Source organism: Protopterus annectens, chromosome 9.part0, assembly GCF_019279795.1.
Source record: "Protopterus annectens isolate FY-2018-M chromosome 9.part0, PAN1.0, whole genome shotgun sequence".
NCBI lineage: Eukaryota > Metazoa > Chordata > Ceratodontiformes > Protopteridae > Protopterus > Protopterus annectens.
This window is the reverse complement of record NC_056743.1, coordinates 520,706,040-520,731,113: the sequence shown is the minus strand read 5'-3', so window position 1 is coordinate 520,731,113 and position 25,074 is coordinate 520,706,040. Positions and strand designations below refer to the sequence as shown.

The 25,074-nt window shown below is 41.8% G+C and overlaps 1 protein-coding gene across 1 annotated transcript in view; it reads right to left on the bottom strand.

Annotated features, from left to right (window-relative positions):
* Positions 1 to 25,074, bottom strand: part of LOC122810542 (tetraspanin-15-like) — a 1,820,183-nt gene that overhangs the window by 372,222 nt on the left and 1,422,887 nt on the right. The window contains exon 8 of the mRNA XM_044082123.1: positions 509 to 625. Within this exon, the coding sequence (XP_043938058.1) occupies positions 509 to 625 (117 nt within the window). The remainder of the gene's footprint in view (positions 1 to 508; positions 626 to 25,074) is intronic.

The window sequence follows — 25,074 nt, the reverse complement described above, 5'->3', positions numbered from 1 at the left end:
CTGGTAAAAGGTCACCATAAATACTGTGGAAGGGCAAGTAGATGACACAACTTACAAATGTAGGGCAGACAAATTGTGAAGGAAATGGGAGAGACACATACAAGTATATCACTGAAATGAAAAGAAGTACAGTAGGGGGTACTTCTGAAATACTAAGGAACATCAATAGTGCTGTAATGATGACCCATGCATTGAAGCTGGCTGTTGGGAAACTAAAATCAACAGATGGAGAATTTAATTTAAACACTGGATGTACAATGAAGAATTCTCAAAACAGTGATGCAATAAAAATGTGACAGTAGGTTTGTGGCAGCAGTATGACTAGTAAAGGCATGTAAAAAAATCAGAAAACATCCACAGTAGTGTGAGCAGTGCTTTAAGAGCCACCTGGGAAAAATTGATCATCCACATGGTATTTCTTTTATTCAGTACGCAGCCAGAAATTAGACCTTGTGTTGTAAAGGTTTGCAAAAAACTGGAGATAATATTTAGACTAATTTAACCTTACCTGTGGTAGCAGGAGTCCAAACAAAAGGCCAACAGTAACCCCAACGTTGTCACGAAACCACAAGCTGACAGCATGAACACAGCCTCTTACATGAATTAAATCTATGACCTCTAGACGCTGTAAATTCAGAAAAATGTGTCATCTTAGAAAATATTATAAGATTTGGGAGATTTAAGTTAAGAGCTATACTACCCACTATTTTAAGAGATTTAATCAGCAGTCTGAACAAATTTTATATAAATCCACATTATGACAATCTGCTTTACAGTGAACTACATTAAGAACTGCATGAGTAAGGTGCATTAGCATTTAGGCAAAATAATAAATGCCCCACAGTTTTTAAAAACACATGCCCTGATGGCACCAACATTCTGACAAGGATTGGGGTGGGTGGGGGTATACACAAGAGATCATGCATTATCTTAGCTTTATATCACTGAGCCATCATAGTACCATAAAATTATTAAACACAGGCAAAATATAAAGAGCTCAAATGCAGGCAACATAACACAAAAATTACAATAAAACAATGTAATTGTCAAAACATTTAGCTGTCATGCTTTATCATCATCTGTGAAAGCCCACTGGAGTAGCAACACAATAATTCCTAAAATAGCGAGGAATGATATTTTTAAGAAGTGGTTAGCAGAAAAAACAAGCCACAGTTAAATTAGACTAGAAATGCACTCTTAGATCTTGATTCATATTTACACCACAGCAGTCCACTTAGCTATTCTTTACAATGAGAAGTAAATGACAAAGGCAAGCTCAAGTCTATCCAGGGAAATCATTAAAGGTCTTGGTACGGAACACAATGCTCATGCCAGAAAGGCCCCATCAGAATGACATGCCCATTTGCTATTCAGGAACATGTTAGCCGCAACAAGGTAAGACCTTACTATCAGCTAATTTGTGTGTTTCCTGAATCACAGATACTACCATGATGTGCAGATCATACCTGTCCCTACCCTCCCAACATAATACTTTAGTGCTGTTATGGCATGTAGGTGTTAGGCCCTGGTGTCTAGTGTGTCCCCCATCCCTGATCCCCATTATACTGTAGATACCATCATCCCTGGTGATATAGGAGTTTCCCCACCCCCAACACCCTTAGGAAATGTGCGCCTTTACGGCATTTATCTTTGGTGCCCAGTGGTTCCCCCACCCCCGATCCTCATACGACCACTGTTGCCATTAAAGCACTTTAGTGCATGTCCAGTGGTCTCCCCATCCTCATTATGCTGGTCTGTGCCTTAAGGTACTTTATGGAATAATCCATGGTCTCTAGTGTATATCCCCACCCCCCCCAATCCATGCCTTAAGACTTGTGCCATCACAGCACTTAAAGCATTCCTTCTTGTCTGTATTCCCCCACCCTCACAATTCCAACTGTAATGCTGGTGCCATTAAGGCACTGTATCACTGGGGCCCTACAGTAAATTTGGTGCTGTTATGATTGATGCTTTGCACCTTCTCCCAGGTCTCTGCTGGTCCCCCCACCTCAAGATCCACATTGTGATGCTGGTGCCATTATAGCACTTTTAAAGTAAGTTCTTGTGTCCAGTGGCTCACCACCACTATGGTTGTGTTTGTTACCATGATATGGTGGGAATGACCATACTGATCTATATATAAAGCACTTTCTTGAACTACTCGGCCATATAGTTGGCTTCCTGGGGGTGGATCGTGGGAGAGAGCAGATGGCTAATTATCTCATGTCCACCCTCCTAGCATATCTCATTAAAATTCAGCATAGCCACGGAGCCACCCCTTTATGGTGCTGCTATGCAGTTCTGTGTAAGGGTGTTTGCCGAATACTAAAAGGGTACTGAGACATGTACATAGTCATGTAGATGTCTCAGTACCTTTATGAATTCCTCCACCTAAATTTCAGTCAAACACATTTGGTTAACACTCAGTTCATGATTACCTTATCAACCAAGTCCCATCCCATCGGAAAACACTGTAGACACTAAAATAGAATGTTGCTGCAGGGAGGCAAACTCATCCCCCCCCCATTCGTCCACATGGGGATTAAATATCCTAACTCCTGAGTCTGTAAAACAGTGGGGAAAAATAAAACCTTTACACCATTATTCTGTGCGCCAACAAGTAACTTATATGATTATGTAGTATTTTGATACATAACATTATGATACATTGTGCAATAACTAACTGAAAATGCCATCATTTGTTGGGAGCCTGGCAAATACAAAGTAATTAAAATACTACAGAACACAGCGACTGAGCCAAAGATACCATGTCTAAAATACTACAGAACACAGCGACTGAGCCAAAGATACCATGTCAAAAATACTACAGAACACAGCGACTGAGCCAAAAATACCATGTCTAAAATACTACAGAACACAGCGACTGAGCCAAAGATACCATGTCTAAAATACTACAGAACACAGCGACTGAGCCAAAGATACCATGTCTAAAATACTACAGAACACAGCAACTGAGCCAAAGATAACATGTCTAAAATACTACAGAACACAGCAACTGAGCCAAAGATAACATGTCTAAAATACTACAGAACACAGCGGCTGAGCCAAAGATAACATGTCTAAAATACTACAGAACACAGCGGCTGAGCCAAAGGTACAATGTCTAAAAAGTGACTAAAATGAAACGCACATATGTAAACAAAAACACATACCTATGATGCCAAAAACTGTAAACATTGATATCGTTTTATCACTTTCACGCTTAAACTATCTTGAAGAATTCATTAGAACAATTTTAAAAGACATTAAAAACCTGACATAAAAGTCCATCCAATCAAATTCACAGGCTCTAAATAATATACTATAAGCTAGCATTTTATGACACACATTACTTAAGTGTTTGTTCAAAAGACAAGGCAATGCAAAATTATTTAAATAAAGAAGTTATGTACTCACCGTAACGTTCCATCTGAGTAGTTGCACTTCATTTGTCTTCAACCTGTTGGTTACGGATCAGACACAGCTACATATCCAGCATCTGATCCGAGCTCTAAGCTCCTATCCTTACCCATAATGCCCCCATCTACTACCTCCCTTCAGATCGAGTTTGCTGCCCCATGCATAATGCATATCCGACTCAACAAGACCTTACCATCACTAGCAACCCGAAAATCCTGAACCAAGGCGAAACCCAGGACTTCCCGGAGGTATACTTATCTGTATATAGCCAACACAAAGTGACAGGGTAGGGTGAAGGGGGGGATGGTTGAAGACAAATGAAGTACAACTACTCAGATGGAGCATTATGGTGAGTACATAACTTCTTTATCTGAAGTAGTTGACTTCATTTGGTCTTCAACTTGTGGGACAGAGTTCCCAGCTAATAACACCTGGGTGGCCCTCATGGAAGGATATTCTGGAGCATGGCGGATCCAAAGAATGCCCTGTTCCTGGATATGATGTCCAATTTATAATGTGAAATGAAGGTATGAGATGAGGACCAAGTAGCTGCAGAACAGATATCATCCAGTGACACCCTGGACCAAAAGGCTGCTGAAGTAGCCATAGATCTGGTAGAATGCACTTTTACCTGACCTGGAGGGGAATGTCCCTTGACAAAATGCGCTTGAATAATGCACTGGGAAATCCAACGAGCAATTGTCACCTTAGAAAATGGTTTCCCTAAGAAGGGTTTTGACTAAGAAATGAACAACTGATCAGACTTATGAAAAGCTTTTGTCCTGTGCAAGTAGAATCGTAATTGCCTGTGCACATCCAGCAGATGTACTTTATATTCACCCCATTCTGAAAATTAGGAGAAAAGACTGGAAGATTGATAGTCTGATTAATATTGGCTTCTGATGCTACTTTGGGAAGAAAGGACGGGTTAGTATGCAAAGACAGCCTATCCTTATGAAAAATCATATAAGGAACGTTGATGGATAGTGCTTGAAGTTCAGACACTCTCCCGGGAGAAGTAATGGCAACCAAAAAGGTAGTCTTCCAAGACAGATACTGCAAAGCTACCAAAGCTGCAGGTTCAAATGGAGGGGAGACTAAAGCCTGAAGTACTAATGCAAAGTCCCACGTAGGTGTAGGATCCTTTACCAGGGGTCTTAGAAAGGTACCTTTAAGGAAGTCTTGCAAAGTTTAGAAGAGGCTAATGAAGTCATGTTTTCCCCCACATGAAAAATGAAAATTGCAGCCAGTTGGATTTTGTCAGCGGAGGAACTGGCACTTAGCTGAAAAATCCCCGCCAAAAACTCTAATATTGCAGACACAGCAGCAGTAAAGGGATCCAATGCCTGCTACAAGGCCCATACAGAAAAACATTTCCACTTGCTACTGTATACCCTTCTGGTGGAAGATTTGTGAGCCGCCACCAAAATGGTTTTAACAGGAGATGATAAACCAAAAGTCCTAATAATCATGAGAACTGGAGCAGTCAAGCAGTGAGTTTCAGACTGTCCAGATCTGGGTGAGGAATCCCCAAGGGATGAGAAATAAGATCCGGAACCAATCCATCGTTCATGGTGGAACTACTAGATGAGACCATAGAGAGAGGGAAACCAGACTTAGCAAGGCCAGAAAGGGGCAATGAGGATCACAGTGCTCCTCAGCCTGCAAGCTTTCTGAAGAAATGTTGAGATGAGAGGATAAGCATAAAGAAGACCTGGAGACCAGACATGAATCAGTGCGTCTCTGGGGGCTTCCCCCTGAGAGGGGTTCAGGGCCAAGAACTCACTGCATTTAGAGTTGGAAGGAGATATGGATAGATCGCAGCAAGGACACCCCACTTTAGAAAGATCTGCTCAGTCACTGATGGATTCAGAGACCAGTCGTAAGGCATCAGGATATATCTGCTTAGCCTGTCCGCTAGAATGTTGGACCATCCCACGATGTGCGTTGCCACCAAAAAACAGCTGGTGGAGATAGCCCACTCACATATTCTCATGGCTTTGTGACAAAGGGGGTAAGATCTGGTTCCTCCTTGCTTGTTAATGTAACAGACCATCAACATGTTCTCTGCCTGAATTGCAATCGTCCCTAGAGGAAGACGGGCATGAAGGGCCTGCAACACAAAAAACACCACTCATCCCCAGGACGTTGATATGCAAACTGGTCTTGGATAGGACCACGTGCTTGGACTGCCCTTCCAGAGCAATGCCCTCCCACCCCAGCTGGGAGGCGTCCATGGTCACCATGGTTTTGGGAAAGGACAGGAGAAAGCGACATCCCCTGACTAAGACTGGAAAATAAATCCACCACCGAAGAGAGTCCCTGCATACTCGGGAGATTCGGACCAGATGAGACAACAGCAGAGCTAAGAGAGACCACTGAACTGCAAGAGTCCACTGGAGAATCTGCATGTGAAGGCACGCTAAGGGTAACAGGTTGATCGTGGCTGCCATAGACCCCAACGCCCTCAGTACTGTTTCTGCTGTTGGAACTTGGGCATGAAGGACGTACAAAATGTGTAACGTCAGACTGTGTACCCTGTCTGGGGTGAGGAAAACCTTCATTTGGATAGTGTCCAACCGAGCCCCAATGAAGTCTAGGATCTGAACAGAGGCCAGTGATGACTTGAGATTGATGGTGATACCCAGTCTTTTTGCAAGTAAGAGGATTGGGAGATGATTCGATGGGAGAGGTGGTTTGATGCACGGGATGGAATATCCTCTGGATATAATTTGCAACAACCAATGATCCATTGCTACAGACTCCCATGCCACTGGGTGTTGCCATAGGCAACCCCCAACTGCCTCCAGGGATGAGCAGTCGGGCAGCCCTTCAGGGCTGCTGCGTGGGTCTGTCTGAGAATGGTTTTTGAGACCCTAAGTTTCTAGGACTCCTTCTGCCTCTAGGATGGCATCTATCATAACTCCCTCTGCCTCTGGGGGAAGATGAGTCCTGAGTGTCCCAGGAAAATACCTGAGACTTCCGAAACCACATCTCCTTCATCCCTCAATGATTCCCAGGAAACGATCTTTGAAGGGAGAAGAAGTGGATCCTGACGACAGACAGTGTGTCTTCCCATCCTTCTCACTCTGGACCAAGCTCTCTCGAACTGACTTCCCAAACAGAGAAGTACGATCATATGGGGCATTTGCAAATGACACCTTAAAGGTTTGGAGAATTGACAAGCCAGAGCCAGGCATGGAACCTGATGGTAACGCCAGTACAAGCTACCCTGTTGGCTCCCTCCGTGGCATGAGAGAGAAAACGCCTGGCCGTATTAGCTACTGCTTTGAGAGTGGCCATCCGAGCGGAAAATGCCTTCTTGCCCTCCGCCAACATGGACTCTGGGTTCAATTCAGCAATTTCCTTGACTAAGTCGCGCTGCATAAGATGGTCGAGACTGTACCCAAAGCAGACGGAGTCAGAGGATGAAATGGTCAAAGGTCTCAATGGCACCGACAGAATCCTCTCCACCACATCAAATGTTGAAGGAGAACAGACATCCTGAGTAGTACTAGCGAAAGCTGTTCTCCTTGGACCCAAAAGGGGAGTCAGAGCCGAGACTCCAGGAGGCGAGATGCAAAGGGAATTCTGTGCCCTGACAAACTCGGTGCCTACAGCAACTCCTCAGATTCGACTGTGAGACTACGGCACCGAGAGCTCAGATCCGACCCTGTCGGATCAGACATGCTCAAGGTTATGGCCGGCATCAAGGTACAAGGTACCATCGATTCTGACCCCGAGGGTCCTCAGATCCAGGAGCTCCAAAACCATCAATCAGATCAGAGAAAGAGTGACTGGCGTGAAAAAAGGCTATGAGCTCCCCCCTCCAGAGGGAGATGGGGCAGGCAAGACCCCCATTTGAATTTGAGTGCGGATAAACCTCTGCATCATCTTATCCATCTCTGCTTCATTGAGGCTTCAAGTGGAGCAGGAGGATGAGGCCGGAGACACTGGTCTGGAATGCCAGTGAGGGAAAGCCCTGACAGGCGACAGGATCCAGGATTCCTCCGGCTCCGGGGAGAACCTAGGGGAATGGAGTCGGGGCTATCCAGGTCTGTTTTCTGGCCTAAGTTTAGGTGGTGGGCCTGCCGGGGGACCACTTTCTCGGCCTGTCTTTCCTAGATTTCCCCCTGGACCTCTTGGCAGGAGTTTGGGTCCCAAAGGCCGGGGAAGGGAAGAAGTTGCATCTGCTGCTCCTGACAAGGGGGGCATAGGAGCTACAAGTCCCTGAGAAGGGAAGTAGTCCCTTCAGGATAAGTTTATCCCTCCTGTCCTTCAGTACTCTAGGATTAAACCTAGCACCGATAGGACAGGAGGTCTGCAGATGAGCTGTCCCCAGGCACACCATGCACAGAGTGTGGCCATTGGCTGGGGAGAGCTTATGGCCACACTCTGTGCACTTTCTGAAACATGATTTAGGGGCTTCAGCCATGCCCTAAACAGGCTAGAACATACACACACACAAAGAAAGAAAGAACAGAAAAGGAAGACGGGAAACTTTTTTTTAATCTGACGACTGCACGGGGAGGATCGATAGATAGAAAAGTGAGAAAAAGAAGTTAAGAAAGATAGTAAAAGCTCAAAAATCACTTACAAAACCCAACGACTAGTCTAGAACTCTGACCACGATGCTTGAATTTCCAGCAGCAAACAAAATCTGAAGGGAGGTAGGAGACAGGGGGCATTATGGATAAGGGGAGGAGCTTGGAGCTTGAATCAAATGCTGGGTATGAGGCAGTGTCAGAACCGATACAGATCCGTAACTCACAGGCTGAAGACCAAATGAAGTCAACTACTTCAGATCAAGGCTTTACACAGCACACTTTAAAATAAGCAGCATACACTTTGATCTTTCATTCTTCATACAAATAACATACATTAAATTATAAAAATATATTTGAAAGTATAAAATATATTTAAAAAATATACAGCAGTAACAGAACAGTGAATAAACATGAACTCACTACAGTACCCCTATCACAATTGCCTTAACTTTAGAATACTTTTTATATTGACATATTCTTCTAAACTCTGTGTGAGCAGCATTCAAGGTTAGCTGTCATTCGAGCTCTTCAGACTTCAACAGGATGTCCACATTTCCTCACCTCTAGGACCCAATCTAATACTATGAAAAAATATATATATTTTTGTATATAGCATGTGCCACAATATGTTAATATGCATTATTATAATGTCAAGCTCATATAAAATCTAAATGCTGATAGATCCACTGGGCAAACTTAGTTACTTTACATGTATAAAACCCTTCACATTCATTGTATCTTGCTACATATGCTACATATGTCTCTAGCATAACTATACCAAAAGTTTGATCCAAATGACCAACTTATTTCCGGTCCTTCAAAAATGAGTGATAGCATTGATGCATTCTGCCTTTAAAAGTATGTTTCAATTATATAAACAATGGAGAAAGGGGAATTGCATAACTATGCTTAACCATTGGATGCCTTGTTATTCACAAATTTGGGTTCATGTACACCCACTTTTAATAATTCATTGTTACCCATTAAGATCTTCCAATTATTTTGGACAATTTTTTTTAACAGTTTGTAAATTTATACTATAGGGTTATAGCCATGCATAAAGCATACAATTCACTTTTCTGAACATGCTGTTTTGCAAATAAAGGATTTTGCAAATTAAAATAGAATATTTTATACGCATTTCAACGTCAACAAAACTGTTAATACTTCCCCACTTCATATTTATTGTAGATTCTGTTAATAAACATGTTATTCAACTCCTGTGTGCCCTCACATAATACATTACTGCCAGGAGTAAGCCTAAAAAGCCTACTTACATTATTAAAGGAGAAAGTACGGTTGTGTACACTTACCATAACTGTAGATGTTCGAGTGTATTCACTATTGCAGTCATCACATTTGGGTTATCTGCCTGCAGTAGCCCTCAGTCGGCCTGATTATCAAAGTCTTGGGTCCTGCGTCGGTTGCTGTCTCATCTTCTGTGACATCAGGTAGTCAGGGGTACAAAGCATGCAGCCGATGCCATTACATCAGTTTTTCTTGCCCCAGATGTCAGGTGCCCCCCTAATGGGAAGCAATTAAATATATATATATATATATATATATATATATATATATATATATATATATATATATATATATATATATATATATATATATATATATATGTGTATACAAGGTTACACCTCCAACAAAAAAGCAAATACACAAAAAAGCTTTTAAGCATAGTAAAGGAGAGTAAAGGTATAGCCAAAAGAAGTCAGGGGGCTGACGGGAGGGTAACCAGGACTGCAACAGTGAATAAACTCAAACATCTACATTTATGATAAGTGTACACAACTGTACTATGTTCTTTGTGTTTCACTGTTGCAGTCATCACATTTGGGTAGATTCCCAAAGCTAAGGATGGGAGAAGGCATTTAACATTAGGACCAGCTATAAGGCCCTGCAAGTCTGCAGTGGCAGTCAGCTCTGGATTTAGAGAAAAATTGGTAAATGGTAATGCTTGGTGAAAGCATGTACAGAACTCCAGGTAGCAGCTTCTAGGATGTCCCTGGTAGGTACACCTCTGAGAAAGGCTGTAGAGGTAGATGCAGCCCTGGTTGAATGGGGTCTAATCACCTGTGGGATAAGTTTTCCATGGTGCTTATAGCAAAAAAGAATGCAATGGCCTATCCATTTAGAAATGGTTTGCTTTGAAATAGCCTTCCCCTCTGCCTCTGCAGCTAATGCCACCAGCGGTTGTTCAGATTTCCTTTAAGGTTTAGTCCTGTCCAAGTAGAATCCAAGTTGTCTGTGCACATCTAAGGAGTGCAGTATCCCTTTCTCCTTTGTTCTGTGGATTAGAAAAGGAGGGAGGCAAATGAATGGACTGATTACGAGCCACACTGGATACCACCTTGGGCATGAAGGAGCGATTGGTCCTGAGGGACAGCCTGTCTGCATGAAATATGATGAAAGGCTCCACTGCCATAAGGGCCTGTAGTTCAGATACCCTTCTTGCTGAAGTAATTGCTAAAAGGAAGGCTGTTTTCCAAGAAAGAAATTTTAACTCTGCACTTGCAGCTGGCTCAAAAGGAGGAAGAGTGAGTTTTTCCAATACAAAGTTAAGGTCCCAGGGTGGAGTTGGGGCTCTCCTGGGTGGTCTTATGTTTTTGGCCCCGCTGAGGAACTGCTTGAGTAGTGGATGACAGAAGAGGGGTGGTTCTGTGTTGTAATGAGCTGAAATGGCCAAGGCATGAATTTTGATGAAGGAAAAAGAAAGGACCTTGTGAAGCATCTCAGTTAAGTATTGAAGAATCTGAGGTAAATTGGGCACTGCTGTGCCCATCCCTTGAGTTTGGTTCCAGGCACAGAATCTTTTCCATTTTTCAGCATAAGATTTTCTAGTACTAGGCCTTCTTGCCTCCAAAATGACATCCAACACTGGTTTGCTGAGGGATGGTAATGAAGAGATTAGGAAATTAGCCAGACTGCTAGGGTCAGGGTTTGAAGCTGAGGGTGCAGAATTTGGTTCTCCTGCTGGGACAGCAGGGTAGGGGTCTGAGACAGGTACCACGGAGCCAGCAGTGACAAACTGAGCAAGAGGGGGTACTAGTCTTGGCATGGCCAGTCTGGCGCAATCAGTAACGTCCTTGGTTAGTCCTGTTTGATCTTTAGTAGTACTTTGGAGAGGAGAGGCAGAGGAGGAAAGGCATAAAATAATAGATTTTTCCACTTTCCAAGCTTGTTTGCAGGAAGTCCTTGTGCAGAATTTGTTCAATTGGTAGTTATGTGGTGAAGCAAACAGGTCTATATCTGGGCTCCATTTGTTTATCAACACATTGAAAATTTATTTATTTATTTATTTTATTTTACATTTGTTAACCGGGCTGGTCCAGCTGGATACATGTCCATTTTCAGTGGAGGCCCGAGGAGAAAAGCTCCACTATCTACTACATGATAATTAACAGTAAATTGTCAAATACATACACATATTCACCCATGACTGACAGTATGATACAGAATATTTAGGAATAGGCAAGGAAAAGCTCTACTATCTACTACATGATAATTAACAGTAAATTGTCAAATACAAACACATATTTACCCATGACTGATAGTATGTTACAGAATATTTAGGAATAGGCATGGAGAAAAGGTACACAGTGTAATGGATATACAAGCAAACACAGAACTTAGGACATTTGTATAAGATAGAAAGAGGAAGGTAAAAGGGATAGTGTTGTAGATAGAGTAACAGAATGGATAGAGTAATATAGTGAAAGTTGGTTATTAAAAAGAGGCAAAGTCAAGTCGATTAGGGAAAAGGTACAAGATAAAGAGGGCATGTCTTAGTAGTACAGGTAATGTTAAAAGAATAAAATTGGAAAAAAGAAAGATATGTGTATATAATCTTTGGTTCCAGTTTCCACTCGTGTGGGTCCATGAGATTTCTGCTTAGTTTGTCTGCAAGTGTATTTAGTTTTCCTGGCAGGAATTGAGCCTGTATATGCACTTGGTAGCTCAAGGCTGTGTTCCACAGAGCCATGGCTAGTCTGCAAAGGGGGTAAGAATGTGTACCTCCCTGCTTATGTACCACATAACACTGGTGTTGTCCGTCTTTTCCATTAACTGTCCAGGAAGAATGTGGTCCTTGAAGGCTGTCAGCGCATTCTGTATAGATAACATTTCTTTTTGATTGATATGCAGGTGCATTTGACTTGGGTTCCATTTGCCCTGAATGCACTTCCCTGCCAGATGAGCCCCCCCATGCATAGACTGATGTGTCTGTTGTTAGAGTTTGGGTGGCAAGTGGTAGAGTGAATGATAATCTCTTGTTTTGGTGGCAGGCCTCTTCCCACCAAAGGAACTCTAACTGTAGGCAAGGTATGATAGGAATCATTGCTTCTAGATCCTGAGAATGTTGACACCATACGCTTTTTAGATGCCACTGTAGTTTCCTGATATGCAGTCTTGCATATGGAATTAGTAGAATGTAGGAGGCCATGAACTCCAAGGCTTGCAGTATTTACCTTGCAGATAGCAGGGTTTTTGTGGCCATTAGTTTGAAGTAAGTTGTCAAATGAATTTATTTCTCTGGCGTGAGGAAAGCCATCTGGGAAGCTGTGCTCAAGCTTGCTCCCAGGAATATAATTTGTTGACAGAGTACCAGATGTGATTTCTTTTTGTTTATGGTGTACCCCAGACAAGTTAGCCCCTTTTGTACAAATGCCAGATGATTCAAAAGTATGTCCTGGCTTTCTGCCTGAATTAGACAATTGTCCAGGTATGGGTATATTTGAATATTTCTTTGCCTGCAAAATGCGATGACTGGAGCTAGGCACTTTGTGAATACCCTGGGCACAGTAGATAAGCCAAAAGGCAGTGAAGAGAACTGATAGTGCACGTAGCCTGCTTTGAAGTGTAGGTATCTTCTGCAAGATTACCTGACTGGGATGTGCAGGTAGGCTTCTTTTAAATCCAGTGTTGCCAGCCAGGCATCTTTGCCTAGCATAGGAAGTAACTGGTGAAGAGTTAGCATCTTGAATTTTGGAATCACCAAATAGGTGTTTAATATAGAAAGGTCCAGGATAGGACGCCAAGAGTTGTCTTTTCTGGGTACCAGGAAAAGTGTTGAGTAGAAACCTTGTCCCTTTTCCTCTTCTGGTACAGTTTGAATAGCCTTTATGTTTAACAGAGAGAGTACTTGCTTTTGAGCTTCTGCCCACTGATTTGGGGGTAGATCTGGCCAACCATTTGGGGTTGGTAATGTGTGGAAGTAAAATCTGTATCCTTGGGAAACTATATTTAAAACCCATTTGTCCTGGGTAACGAGCTCCCTCTTTTTTGCCTGCAGAGCAATCTTTCCCCCTAAAGGAGCAGTCAGTTGAGAAGTGCTTGGAAGTTTTAAGGTTAAGTCATTGAGACAGTTTACCATAGGGTGGAGCCTTACTACTCCCTGATTTGGAAGTGGAAGCCCCCCACTGTTTAGTCCCGTGTGCACCCTGGGACTGCAGCCTGGGTGTTCTGCTGGTTCTGGGTTTGGTCTGAGAAGGCCTGGAACAGGCAGGAAAAGACCAATTTTTGGAATGTCAATGCCTACTAAATCTTGGAGGTTGTACTTGTAGGAAATCCTTAACAGTTTGCATAGATTTAGCTTTTTCCTCCATCTTTTTAAGAACTTCTGCTTTGTTGCCAAAGAGACTGTCCTGATTTAAGGGAGCATTCAGCAATTTTGCTTTAACATGATCTGGCAAAAATTGCTCCTTAAGCCAAGCATGCCTTCTAAGTACAGACCCATTGACAACAGCCCTGCAAGATGCCTCTAGTGAATCAAAACCACAATGCAAAGTATGCTTTCCAACCTGCTCAGCAGAATGCATTAAATCCTGTAAATCCTTATTTTCAGCACAATCAGGAATCAACATAATTTTCTGTTTAAGCAATCCAGTGATATGCTGCTGATACTTTTAACATATGAAACTGGCAGTTTAAGGCCCTAATGGCCAAAGTTGCAAAAGTGTATACTTTCTTACCCCATCTATCCAGCGCTCTGGAGCCTCTATCAGAGAGGGTAGGATTTTTGACAGCAGTAGCCTTGATGCCCTTAGGTCCCTGTGAAATAGTCTCAGGATCTGCAGTAGGATTTTTAAAAAGGAACTTGTGAGAGTCAGGGACCCTCTAATATCAATCAGGTTTTCTGGGAGCAGGAGATGAAGAGTCAGGGGCCAAGCTAGATTCAGAAAAGGCATCATCAACAATGTCTAGCACAGGAGGTATAGCTAAAGGCCTGTGCTGGGGCAGGAGTAAGAAATCCCTAAGCCTCTTTTTAGAATCAGAGTAATCCTGGCTTTCCCAGTGAAAGTGCTCCCTAAGAGTATGCAGGGTTTCACTAAAAGGGAAATTCTCTGGGGGGGAGGGGAGCAGAGGGAATAGAGTCCTCTGCATCAGAATACTCACAGGTAGATAAGGGTAAATCCTGGTCCTCAGAGGTAACAGACATTTCAGAATCCTGGTCAGAAGTATCATAAGCAAATTCAGTCCTAGGTCTCTTAGAGGGGGGAAGGTTGGCTTCCCCTGATTAAAGTAATAAGGTCTTCAGCCATTCGCATCTGTTTTTTAAGCATAGAGGCCTGACCATGCGGTCTGGGAGTCAGTTTTCTAGGCATAGTTCGAGTTTTAGGCCTAGAAGAAGAAGATGACATTGGTTTAATAAGTCAGTAGGCTTGAATACACCCTCAGAAGCCGGTGCCTGCACAGTGTTTCCAGACCCATCCAAAGTAGAGACATCTGCAGGTTCCACAGTTGAAGCATCTTGCAGCATACCGGACTTCGAATGGGTGTCAGTACAGGCCTGCGAATCTGAAGTAGAGGATATCAGGGGCTGCGAAAGCACCTCACTGAGTACCGGCAAACTGGCGACTGGCTTAGGAGAAGTGTCAGCAGCTTTGGACCTAGGCGGCCTGTCTCTGTCTTTATCTTTGCATTTTTTTTCGGAATGTCGGTAGTCAGATGGCTTACCAAAGAAATATCTGGATAATTGAACCGAGTACCAAAATAATTAGTAGCGTAAATATACAGATGACGAATAGTTCATTGCTTAAATAAAGCACAAAACCAACAGCGAGGTACGTCGTGGTCAGGGCCTAGGCAAGGAATACAGTACGAATGAAAATCTTTATGAGGTATTTGCTTTCCACAAGAAATACAATTATTGACTTTTAATGACATCGGTCAGAGCAAGAAAAAGTTTCCCCAATGGGGTACTTAGCTTTAGTTGAAGACTTCGGTTCTGAAACTCGAAAAAGAAAATTTCAGGAGTCGGCCGACCGGCACTTGTGAACTACTGCTTCGGGCACCACACGGCAAGAAAGACTGATGTAATGGTGTTGGCTGCATGCTTTATACCCCTGACTACCCGACGTCATGGAAGATGAGAGAGCAACCAACACAGGACCCAAGACTTTGATAATCAGGCTGACTGAGGGCCACTGCAAGCAGATAACCCAAATGTGATAACTACAACAGGAAACACAAAGAACATCTGCACCCACAGACTCAAAAAAACATGTTTATTTCATCATGGTTTGGTGTTTCCTACATTTTAACACCACTCTGGGACTATTTACAGGTTTTTAAATATTTTTATACATAATTTCTGAGTCTGACCACAAGGGTCTGACATCTTGAAGTAATTCTGATTGTTTAGTCTGCCTCTAGGTGTCCCACAATGCAGTGCTTGTCAGTAAAAAACTACATCACGCAGGCCTCTTTCTTCCTAAAGTTCTTGTCATTGCATTGATTTTACATGCATACACTACTGTCGTTCAGTCAGTTGCAAGTAACATTTCATGCCATTCAATGACTACTTAAAACACAGTGCAAATGCCACAGATCAGACTTTCAATGTGGTTTTTACTGCTGCTTCTTTTTAGAAAGGCTAAATTGCAGTCTTTTTTGAAGGCTGAATTGTACTAGTTTGACTCATCTCCCACCCCCTTCACACCCAACTTCCCTAGCTGTCAAAGTGCAAATAGTAATTTGAGCTGTTACCTGCTGTGATTGACAGCTCACAGCAGGAGACTTTACTCATATACTGTTTCCTTGTTCTAGCCTTTACTTTCTGTATGGATAGGGAAAGGATCAGGGAGCTGTGACATCACAGCATGGGTGGTTTTTAGGACGGTCATGGTGATGTCAGTTTGGGGAGGGAGTTGGCCAGAAAACTACCTGTATTCATTAGCCTTGATGACATCCATGAATTGGAGACTGCAGCAAGCTTTTCCAGGGCAGGATAAAAGTTTTTTGAAAGTGAAACTACCACAGTACAGTAAGGTACTGTTCTAGTGGAGAGAAACAGTCTATTTAAAATATTTTAAATGTATTGTTGTTTATTCATAGCAGGGACAGTAAATAAGGAGGAAAAGGACACAGAAGTTAAGCATGTAATGACAGAATCCCACTGTTGTCCTTTAGTTACTTTGATTTAACAAACATATGATGACTGTTACTGTAATGCAAATAATCTACAAAAGCAGACTTCCTGTGCATTGTAGAAATAAAGTTGGTCTTTTCTCTGCTTAATACCACATGTACACAAAAATAATTAACACTTTCAGAAAAAGTAATTAGTTAAGGTCAAAACTGAGTATTTATTTATTTTACATTTGTTGAGGGTCTTGGGATGCAACATTGTTTTAGTGAAGGCCTGGACAGAAAAGCTCCAGACAACATAAATGTGACAACTAAAATATATACATCAGAGTATTTATAGTTACAAAATTGTAAAGTAAAAAGTATCTTATTTCAAGCACCTTAGACAAATACTAAAAAATGTATCAGCATGATATAAACGGGTCTATATTATGTTGTTGAAAGGTGTTTTCATCAAACGCTTTTTCATCAATATGTAAACATCGAGCTACCAAAACTCCGAACGGCCACCTCAGCGATTTTCTCCAAGGGGAAAAAAATTGTTTGGCCGTCATCGGGAATTTGCCATTTCCTCCACTGTAGTGCAATCTCCAAGTTGGTGTATTTATTAAGGGGGGTATGGGAGGCACAGCCCCCCACATCAGGGGTGTGGGGGACGAAGCCCCCCACTTTGTAGGGTCTGACGGTTTGTTTTGTTGTTGGTTGGCCAACAGATTTTTTTCCCCGGGAAAAAATATGCTGAGGTGGCCATTCAGAGTTTTGGTAGTTTGATGTTTACATGTCGACGAGGCATTCGATGAAAACACCTTTCAACAACATAATATAGACCCGATATAAACAGTATATCAACAGAATGTGACAACAGTGTATTAGAGAACAGAGGCTGTATCAAAATATAAGTACATATATTTTATGCATAGGAATAATAGAGTTACAGTTTGATAAAGTTAAGCATGAACTGTGTGGAAGCAATGTGTGTGTCAAGCATTATAAAATAAAAGATGTATTATAGGTCTCTCAACCATCTCAAAAGCTAAAAACACCTCATCCATTGCTCCGGAAAATGTACCAGGTTTCTTGATTTTCAGTGCCAAATATGGCCTATCTAAAAACCTACTTAAACTCTTTAAATCTATTACTCTTCAGTGGTTATAATCCTAAAGTCTAGAAAACAGCCATTGTAATGTCATTATACAAGGGTGGTTCAAATATGGACCTTGGTAATTACAGACCCATTAGTTTTAGTAGCCTCACATATAAAGCTATGGAGCCTATTATTTCAGACCTCATTAATACAGACATTGAAAATCTTTTAACTGTGGACCCTCATTATTTCAGCTTTGTCTAAGGAAGATCCTACCTCTTTAACCTCATTAATTTGAAAAAGTAGCTAAAGCAGTGGATAGTGATTATGCAATACATACAGCATATCTGGATCTAGCCAAGGCTTTTGACACTATTTCCCAAGTAGGCATGATTGACACACACATAAATCTGAACATAAATTCTTATGTAGTGCGATGGATAGGTGACTGGTGGTCTGAATGAACCCATGTGATTAGAGTGACGGTGACACTTCTGAAATCAAAAAAGTTGCCGCCGGTGTGCCACACGGCTCAATGTTGGTCATTTTCCTATTTGGCCTTTATGTCTGAGACCTTCAGCCAAACACTCCTGGCCTATGGTTATCCAAGTTTGCAGATAACTGCCATTTTTTTTTAATCTTCTTCTGACTTATAATTGCTCCAAAATGGTTTTAACAATTGGTGCAAGGTCAATGGTCTCAAATTAAATGTGAAAAAATGTGGTATAACTAATTCTGGTCAGAAACTGTCAAAAGGGGTACAGTCATTCTTGCTGCTAATTTCTTATTTGACCAACATGTCTGCCTGGTACTTCAGAAAGCCTTCTATTTGTCTCATCTAATTTCCAAAGGCATCTCCACTAGATCCAAGTAAGTCTTGATTCTCTTTTACTCTTACTTCATCAGATCCATTACTGAATATAATGCATCTTTCGGCATGTAGTTATTTAAAAGTATCACCCAACTTGAGAGACCTCAGAGAATCATAACAAACAGATCAGTGGTCTAAACATTCTTAGTAAGGACAGTATGGTAGCCCTGTCTCTGTACTCAGTCTCTTATGGACTCCTCCAAGGAGATCTGCGTCTAGCCTTTCAAACCAAGAAAGATCCAACCATCTTTGATCTTTTATTCCTTGACAAAAAAAATATGCTATTTCAAATACTCGGTTAAATGACCTAAAGTTTCATCAGCAGATAAATAAGACATGTTGGGATGACAGATTCATATTCCAGCGAATCACTCATCTCTGCAACAAGTTTCCACTACATATCAAGCAGATTAACACCTTTGCCACCTTCAAGGTAAACATATATAATTGGATGAGCAGCCTGAAATTCTCCCACAGTCTATCTTGTCTTGCCCTCCTTGAGGATGAAGGGAACTTTTCAATATGGGGTTTTAGTTCACCTTCCAATGGTCTGCAGACTGACTCCTTAGTACTGAATGATAAACCGATGTGATTTGTCATAGAAGAACATTACCAGCATTATGATTCATAAAAGTCTTTGCTTGTTTAAAGTTATAAACTATAACATTCTCACAAACCAAAATCTATTTTCACTGTGGCTTCATACCTCTTAATTCTCTAAAAAATATAGTCATAAATGTGAGCATTAGCATCAAAAATCAGTATGTATAGTAACAACTGTATGTACTATGCCTACCTCAACTTTTAATTCAGCCGATCTTTTACATACACACACACATATATATATATATATATATATATATATATCTATATATGGGTCTACTTTACCTTACCGACACCACACTTCACCGACACACAAAACACCGAACCCTAATGACCGAAAGCACACAACACCGACAATTCACAAACCGGAACACAATTACACTGACACAAACAACGTAAACTACACATCATACACAATCACATATCCACTAACCCAAACCCTAACCCTAAGGTCCGACACTAGACAGTTACCCTACCTGCACCCTAACCCTAACTCACTTAACCCACCCCAAAACAAAATGCCGTCACTATCACACACTCACCCTACCCACTCCAAACCTAAGTCACTTAACCCGTCCCTAAACTAAACTCCGTCACTATCACACACTTACCTTACCCGAACCCTACCTCCGACACTACCACACACTCACCTATCCCACACCCTAACCCAAAATCCCACAACCAAGCACACTTACCTGACCGCTCCTAACTCCGTCACTATCACTTACGAGGCCGCTCACGCTTACCCTTACCGCCCTTTCTATCCGCTGTCGGCACATCACCTTTTCGGTAAACTTACCTGTCGATCATTCCGTCTCGGCACATCACCTTTTCGGTAAACTTACCTGTCGGTCATTTCGTCTCCCTCTTCCGCGTGTCGGTCAACTGAGATTTCGGTAAATTAAAGTAGACCCATAGATATATATATATATATATATATATACCCGGCTAATGTGGATACATATTCAAGATCCATTTTGTCAGAAAATGCTGTACAATCTCTAATTTAATCATAGCCTTAGGAAACTAAAGGCATAATACCTCATGACAATTAGACTGAAAATCTGTAGAAACAACATAACCAGATTTAAAAATTAAGAGAGACAATAGAATGTAGTTCTTTTTAATGAGTTACTAAAATTCAAAGTTTTCTGTTATGGTCAGTGATGGTAATGTGATCTTGGAAAGAAACAAAAAAAGCATTCACTAGGGAGGTAAAAATGCTTTAGTTCTTACTTGCTTACATGTTTTTACTATACTGCAGACTGAAATACACTTAGGAAGTCTCCAGGCCTATACAAATGATAATGACTAAACTGTCTTGGTCAGTATGCTTAAGAATAAACAGGCAAAATAGAATTTCTGTAGTCCAAAGTGTGCTATGTTCACTTGTCTGGTGACACTAAGGGAAGATGAATGTCCCCAGCACATGGTGCTCTCTGAGCACTAAAAGCATTCAGTGGCCTACTGTATCTAGCGCTTCTGATTTAGATGCTTTTTTATTTCCCGCTGTTTTTCGCTACTTATTTAGGTACAGATTTTCAAAAGGAGATAAAAGTCATGAAGTAAGCTTATTGAAACCCTTTTTATTTTTCACAGCTGCTTAACAGACTGCTGATGACAGTGTGCTCAGTTCTCTATAACTAAATATAGCACTTTGATTACATTATAGTAGCACTGAATATATGCCTATCACATGTTCAAGATTCACAGGCAATGACTACATTGAACTACAGCTAAAAACCCAAGGTGTGTGGAGATGAAAACCCTAATGGCCAGGTGAACCCAATGAGGTGCTCTGTTTCACTAGACAACAGCCTAGCATTGCACTGACATAATCTTGACCTTATGCCCCACCTTTCTACACAATGGTTGTCACTCCGTAATTACCCATGTAACCTCCCTTGCAATCCAGATGTATGGAAATCTCCCAGATTAGACTAGCTCAAAAGAGAAGAGAGCATGGGATTTCTCATATTTATATTCCAGCATTCTTAACATCTGTGTGGAAAAGGTCTTGTGTAGTTCTATACAAACACAGCCTGTTGTGTAAGTGTTATTACAATACTCTAGTCACAATAATTCTAAACACTTCTGTGCATCCCAGCCATCTTAAAAAAAACTCCCCCTGCCTGCAGTAAAGGAGCAGGGGGAATTATGAAATAATCCACCCACTTTCATAGGTAGGTACTAGGCTATTGGCCCTAGGACCTATACAAGCCTAGCCATACCGATTCCCTGGCTATTGCTTCCCACAAATATTTGCTTTCCTGGACCCCTGTCTAGCAGGCCTACTGATGTGATCCCCAGGGTGAATTTCCTATCTCCCATCCAATCATCAAGGTTCCTCTTGAAGAGGGCCATTGAGGCACTCTGCCTAACATGTATGGGGAGCCTCTGGGTCAGGAACCTATCCCTCCAGCATGTTCTACTCATCATGATGACACGGTTAAGATCCCTGGAGCGTGTGGCTTGGAGGGATTGGGATTTCTTTAAGTGTAGCATGTCCAACAACTCTGGGTTTGACATGGCCTTGTATGTTAGGCAGAGATCGCCTCAGAGAAGATGATATGCGACTGAGTATAGCTGGAGTTTTTTTTAGACGGTCAGCATAAGGCATCTGCTTTAGGCCTGTGATTCTTTTTGTGAGGTATTTCTGCAGCCTTTCTAGTTGTTGCAGATGTCTTGTGAGGTACATAAACTGGGCATTATATTCTATAATGGGTCTAATGACGGATGAGTACAGAGGGACAATGACCTCCTTTTTTCTGGATGAAAAGCCCTTAGTGATGAGGTATGCCACGTAGAAGGATTTTCTACCTGTTGTGGCTATGTGGTTATCAAAGATGAGACCACTGTCCACCTATGTCCCTAGGTCTCTTATCACACTTTCGGTGTTTAGTGTACTGCCACGTATGTGGTAGTTCACAGGTACGTGTTTTTTCCCCAAAGGGGACGACTATACATTTTTTGGCATTTTGCTTGAGTCCATGGCTCTGGCACCAGGCATCTGTTTCGGTAAGGCCCTTTTACAGTATATCCACATCATTTGGGGATTCAATAATGGGTCCCAGCTTACAGTGATCTGCAAACCTTGTAAGCCAGAGTCCCTTAGTGTTGGCCTGTACTTCAGAGAAGCAGATGGCAAACAAGAGTGGTCCCAGGACAGAACCCTGCAGTACATTACTTGTCAATTGTCTGGAGTTGGATTTGGAGTTGGCTACTTTTACAGTGTGTGTTCAGTCAGTAAGCCAGTTTGCAACACATCGAGTGACATAGGGATTAATACCCAGCTTAGTAAGTTTATCTATGATTGCAGAGTGGGGGATAATGTCGTAGGCCTTGGCGAGGTCCAAGTAGGCTGTGTGAACCACCTTACCCTCGTCCACGGCTCTAGAGACCGATGTGAAGCAGTCGATCAGGTTCAGAAGGCAAGATCGGCACTTCACGAACCTAAACTGAGTGGGGTCCAGTGTTTGAAGGTTGCCAATGTCTTTGTTTATAAGTTCCATGATAACACATTCCATGGCCTTGCAGATCAGGCTCGTCATACTGATGGGACGGTAGTTCCCGGGATCCAAAGTGGATCCCCCCTTGTGAAGTGGGATGACTGTAGCTGTGTGCCACTCTGTGGGCACGAAGTCTGAGGTGAGGCTATGATTAAACATGACACACAGGTGAGGTGCCAGTTCATTTTGTAGTTCATGCAGTACACAGCCCGAGGTGTTGTCTGGTCCCATGGATGCTGTATTCTTGGCTTTGGAGAGTGCGTTTTTTACCTGAGTGGCCGTGATTACCAGAATTTGGCATTCTTTCAGTACTGAGATGGGCCTTTTAGGGGGTGAGAGGTCAGTGAAGTTGGCACTGAATCTGCCAGGATATTGACAATATCCTTGTGATCAGTATATCTAGTGCCATTCTGCTGTAGCTCAGAGCAGATCTGAGTATTGCCATTTAGATTCTTGACATAGCTATAGAATGCCTTGTGGTTGTCTTTGGAATCTTTGGCAATTTTGTTTTCGTAACTAACTTTGGAAGATTTTATGAGGGATCTCAGCTTTCTACTGTGGCTGGTGAGGGAGCTTTTTAAATCTTGGGTTCTTCCTTTTTTCTGCAACAGTTTCTTCCTTGTGTTGTACAGCTTGTTTATGGAAGGGGACCACCAGATTGCCTTCCTTTTTTTTTTTTTTTATATAGAGGACAGGGTCTTGGTTCTATTTGGGATGGCTCGGTCCATATACGAGTGAATGTGCTCGTACAGCACCTTAGTGTAGGATTCAGTTCTTCCAGTCCCCATCTGCATGGGTGTCATGAAGTTTGTTACTTCTGACTTGAGAATCACGAAGTTAACTTTGGAAAAGTTTTTTTTACCGAGATTTCCTTAAAGGGGGATGGGGGCGGGATGTGGATGTCAAGCGTGATTAGCTTATAGTCTGATCTGACCAACGAGGGGGTGACCACTGGTGTGGAGCATCGATCTCCCATGTTGGTAATGAACATGTCTAGAATATAGATACCCCTGGTGGGACTATGAATTAGTTGCTCTAGGGCATTGGAATTTATGAATTCCAAGAATCTCTGAGCAAAGGTGTTGGTACAGGAGTAGTTTTTCCAGTTAATGGCAGGGTAGTTGAAATCACCCAGTATTAGGGTGTTTGGTTGTATGTTAATATTTTCCAGTATGTTTAGAAAGATGTAGTGAGACTCTTGGGGCATGGTGGGGGATCTGTAGCAAGCTACAATTTGTACTGCAGTCTTAACTAGTGTTAGTTGCACCTGGATAATTTCAGATGATTTGTGTTGGGCAACCAGCCTGGAGATGTGAATATCCTTGGTGAATATGGACACTCCTCCACCTTTAGTGTTTCAGTCCTGGTTTGGTGGCCGAAAAGTGTGATATGAGTTGTAGCCTGGTATTATAGGGGTGCTCTCTGGAGCTTTGAACCAGGTCTCAGTTACTGCACAGATATCGATGTTCTCCATTTTTAGGAGAGCCTCGAGATAGTGCATCTTGAGGTTGAGACTTCTAGCATTGAGTAGCATTACCTTCAGATTTTGCTTGCTTGTACCCGTTACGCTGGTAGTTTTGTCCTTTGAACCTTGCCTAAAAAAGGTACTACAGGGGTGGCAAGAGTCTTAATCAGTAACCTGAATCCCAGGGGCAACAGGTGCAAACCATCTCTTGCAAAGCATCGTGGTTTGTCGATCATGTTGTCCCAGGCAGACAGATACTGGATCCCCTTTGAATGACACTAGAAGCTTAGCCAATTATTTCAATATCACTTTATTTTTCAAACTCATTTTGCAGAAAACGTGTAGCTAGTGTAGTAAGAACTTTTACTGCATTCTAGCTAGTAAATATATGCAGTAAGGCTGTGTTCAAAGACACTGGCTGGTTGAAACTTCAGTGAAATGTAATTTGCCCACATCACACCATGGATGTATAATCCTCTAAGTAGAATGCAGTAAGTGTTCTTGCTGTCTTAATTTCTTTCCAGTTTGAGTGTCAAGGTAATTTTCTTTCTTTTAATATGTAAAATATATCACGTCACTGCTGGTTAACATTCTTGACATAAATTCAGCTGAAATTAGTTCTGGAACAATAACACCTTAATTAAGATCAGCAAATGAAACATAATCCTCTGAATTACAAGAGAAAAGTTTAGTGTCAAGCACTTCAAGGTGAGGATAATCAGTTATGCAAACAGCCTTGCAGGAATAAACAACATTATAATAACTTCAAGGACCCTACAAGGAGAGGCATATAGTAAACTGTCCGCTACTTAAAGCTGAAGATACTGAAGCTTGTATACTTAAACAGGGCATACAAAAGAGAGCACAATAATGACTAAAGGAACAATGCACACAGCAAATGACAAGGTTACGAAAGGCAAACGGAGTTGAATCAAACCGACTAATCAGATTAGGTAGAATACTACTATATAATAAAACTGCAGAAAAAGAGAGTAGTAAATAGTATAGTTTCAGGGGTAAGAAAATTCTTAAGATGCAAAAGAAAAAAATATTTATTTTGAGTTTAAATTACTTGTAGAATTTGAAAGGAATTAAGGAGATAGTGATCTAAATGGAAAAAACAAAATATTTAAGTTACAGATCACCTCAACAAGCTTTTCTTAGCAAAATCAAGAAATAGAAGTGAGAATCGGATGCTG